Source organism: Gymnoscopelus braueri, assembly GCF_963280865.1.
Source record: "Gymnoscopelus braueri genome assembly, chromosome: 23".
Taxonomy (NCBI): Eukaryota; Metazoa; Chordata; class Actinopteri; order Myctophiformes; family Myctophidae; genus Gymnoscopelus; species Gymnoscopelus braueri.
The window spans coordinates 2,991,685-2,995,650 of NC_137625.1; the positions used below are offsets into that span (position 1 = coordinate 2,991,685).

Below are 3,966 nucleotides of genomic sequence, written 5' to 3' on the forward strand. Positions count from 1 at the left end.
GATTGCAAACGCACAAATCTCTTTGGCTGCAGCGTGTCAGAGTTTAGATATCTATATGCATTATGTTCCACTCGCACGTGTGCATACATGCGTGTGTGTGCAAGCATGCACGGACACACACACACACACGCACACACACACACACACACACACACACGCACACACACACACACACACACACACACACACACACACACGCACACACACACACATGGCTGTGAGCAATAGCCAGATAATACAGAGCAAGCAATTCCATTTCAGCTTCATCAATACTCACAGCCAAACACAAATAAAAATAAATAAAAATAGAATAAAGGCAAATCCAGCATCCCGGCCACCAGAGGACAGACATTATGACGGCAGGGGAACAGTATAGTATTCATCATCATGGCCCTGTGTGTGTGTGTGTGTGTGTGTGTGTGTGTGTGTGTGTGTGTGTGTGTGTGTGTGTGTGTGTGTGTGTGTGTGTGTGTGTGTGTGTGTGTGTGTGTGTGTGTGTGTGTGCCAGACAGTCACAGCGCTGTGTTGGTTTATTAGTGGAGCAGGCCTCTGGCCAGCTCGGTGCACACTATGCTAGCAGTGGTGGACGGTCACCAGTGGTGGAAAAGTAACTAAGTACATTTACTTAAGTACAGTTTTGAGGTATTTGTACTTTACTTGAGTAATTCCAATTTCCAATACTTTTACTTCTACTCCATACATCTCAGAGGCAAATATTGTACTTTTACTCCACTACAAGTATTTGAAAACTTTAGTTACTAGTTACTTTGCAGATATAAATCATTACATTATATAACATACTTTAACCACTTTAGCCCTATTTTATACACAGGCTATTTGAAAATAGCCGATCTACAAGCTCACAATGCGTCGCGACGCGTTGTGAGCTTGTACATCTGCTATTTTCAAACATTTTCGTACTTTTACTTTTGGTACTTTAAATACATTTTGAAACCAATGATTTTACTTTTACTCAAGTACATTTTTAATTCTGGACTTTTACTTGTAACGGAGTACTTCTACATTGCAGTATTGATACTTTTACTTAAGTAAAACATTTGAGTTATTTTTCCACCCCTGACGGTCACACAGAAGTATCAAACGTAGCAGATCTGTGCAAGCTCAAAACATGGCACGAAGCGACGCGTTTACAGCTTGTAGATCTGCTGTTTTTATCTATTTTTGAATATGAATCCTGATAGTAACAGTAACAATAGTAACAGTAGTAATAGTATTAACAGTAACAGTAGTAATAGTAGTCTGTCCTGGGCATGACGTTAAACTGCAACCACAGGCTGTAGAGAAGTAGCCTGGTAAACCCTCCCTCCGGAAATCTAATTTCTATTTGATTCCAGGAGTGAGTCTGGCCTGATAGCCCATTGTGGGGGTTTCTAGTGGAATTACCAACTAACCGAGCCTATCAGCGTCGTCGCACATCGTTCTGTGATTGACAGCAACAGTTGGCCAATCAGGTGGCGAGTTCGAGTGAGCCCAAAACACGAACGGCAGCCATCTTTTTCTTGTCCGCTATATTCTCCGCAATTTTTTTTACTTCAAAAAGCTCTCTAACTTCTATTTTGAGGCACGGAATTTACTTATAAGATATCGTTTGGATAGAATTTAGTTGTTTAACTTCATATATGTGGTCAATTAATCATGACAAAGCCTATTTAAAAATAAAATTTAGAGAACCGGTAGGGGCGGGCAGTGACACCCATGTATCCGAATAAGGCAACCCATTTTGGGCATGGCCATCTCAAAAGTCCCGTTGCGTCACATTAGTCTGGTGAACTGCTGATTGGCTGAAGGGGGAAAATTATCATTGGCTGAAGGGGTTGTCAGTCAACGGTATTACTCCCGCCCAACTCCAGCCCACAGCCAATATTGCAGAATGGGCGATCAGGCCAGACTCACTCCTGGAATCAAACAGAAATGAGATTTCCGGAGGGAGGGTTTACCAGGCTAGTAGAGAAGTAGAACCATACCTCAGCAAGGGCCCTTTGGCTAAGGAAATGTCCCTATCCTGTCAGACCTGGTCCTTCTGCATGCCTGTATGGTACGTCCGATGGTACCCAGTCTAGCCGACACATCGGTCTAGCCAGTCTAGCCAACACACACACACACACACACACACACACACACACACACACGCACACACACACACACACACACACACACACACACTACATTGGATCCATTGGGACACAGGTTCTGTTTTGGACAATGACAACACAGAAGATTATCTCTTTAATTGTAGCTATTCAGGGCAACGCAATGGGACAAAGGCGATTCTCTCAAGGGCTCCACAGCCCACCACCAAAGGGCCATGAAATAAGGAATTCTATTTAGGCACAGCATACAAAAAATGTATATGGCTGTAAACAGATTGCTTGTAGTTATGTGCAACACAGTGAACCCCAGTGAACCCCAGTGTTCCTGCGGCCCTGGACGACACATAGTGACTTCCTGGGGTTCTGACCAAAAGGCAATATGTGCCTGTGTTGTAATGAGACTGTGTTGTAATGTGAGTGGAAGTGGAGGGGCAGCAATTCCCACTCTGCTTGAATCATTATGTGATCACTCCGCTCTCGCTCTGCTCCGGGTTTTCTATTCCCCCCGCTCAGCATGAGAGGAGACCCGCTCCGGGTCGCCCCTCCACAGCCCTCGTTCAGCCATGAGAGAACGTCTTATTTTAATGAACAGAGTTTCTCCGTGTTAAGAGAATAAAAACTAGCATCGCCACACGCCTGAACTCACGCTGTTAACATTTGAGTTAGATCTTGCCAAGTACAGATCCCCCCGGGATCCCCCAGGGATCTGTACTTGTCACGGCCCCCCTCCTTTTCTCCCTCTACGCTAATTATTTTAGGCTCTGTCATCTCTGCGCACAAGCTCTCCTCTCATCGTTATGCCAATGACAAGCAATTGTTTTCCCAATTGTAGATCTGCTATTTTCAAAAGATGTATATACATTTGAAAACTTGAAATTGAATGAAATGTACTTTTACTTTTGGTACTTTAAGTACATTTTGATGCCAATACTTTTACATTTTGAATTCCGGACTTTTACTTGTAACGGAGTATTTCTATATCTGCAGTATTGATACTTTTACTTAAATAAAACATTTGAGTACTTTTTCCACCACTGATGTCGACTCCCACCACCTCAAGCTGAACGCAGATCAGACAGAGCCTCTCTTCTTCCCAGGTAGGTCCTGCCCCGTGTAGGACCTACCTGTTTCCATAGACAACTCCCTGGTGGCTTCTGTTCCAGCTGCCAAGAGCCATGGGTGTTGTCCCCAGACATTCAGCTCTCATTGAAGGCACTCGCTCCTGTATAGGTTTACTCTTCATAACATTCAAAGGATCAGACCCTTCCTCACCCAGGAGTCAGCCCAGCTCCTTATCCAGACATCAGTCATATCAACACTCAATCTGGGAACCCAGAGCTAACTGAAAATGAAAAACAGCGCCCTCTGCTGTTTGTTCTATCTCAGTTAGCTCTGGGACAATGACGACGCAGCACACGTGCGCAAGGAAACCGGGGTTTTGGTCTGCCTTCACCGCTCCACTTCCGGTGGTGCGACTATATTTTCATTCCCACTAACAATATTTCTATACGGAACACTAACACCACTTCTCCCAGAGAACATGGATCGTTTTGGTTATAAGCCCACTTATTTCTATGATGAAAGAGTAAGTTCAAATGTGAATATCTTTCCGTGGTTTTGTCTGCTCCGCGGACGCTATTGTTAAATTAGCTTCGGTTAGTTTCGAGGGGGGAAGGATCGACGGACACGTGAATCCCGCCCACTACATTTGATTGGGTAAAGCGCGGCCTGCTTCCTGATCTGAAGGCACGCCCACTTGTAGGCCAGTGTGTACACGTTATGACGAACCTTCACGACAGATTCCAACGCAGAGCAGAATCTGTTCTTGAGAGATTAATCAACACTTGACTACTGT

General features: G+C 44.4%; 1 protein-coding gene across 1 annotated transcript in view; it reads left to right on the forward strand.

Moving 5' to 3' along the window:
- The window catches only part of LOC308079166 (protein NLRC3-like), a gene marked incomplete at both ends in the record, with an annotated part of 22,751 nt that extends 20,073 nt beyond the window's left edge, over window positions 1-2,678 (forward strand). The window contains one exon of the mRNA XM_080420546.1: window positions 2,625-2,678. Coding sequence (XP_080276672.1) covers window positions 2,625-2,678 — 54 coding nt within the window. The remainder of the gene's footprint in view (window positions 1-2,624) is intronic.
- Window positions 2,679-3,966: the final 1,288 nt, after the last annotated feature.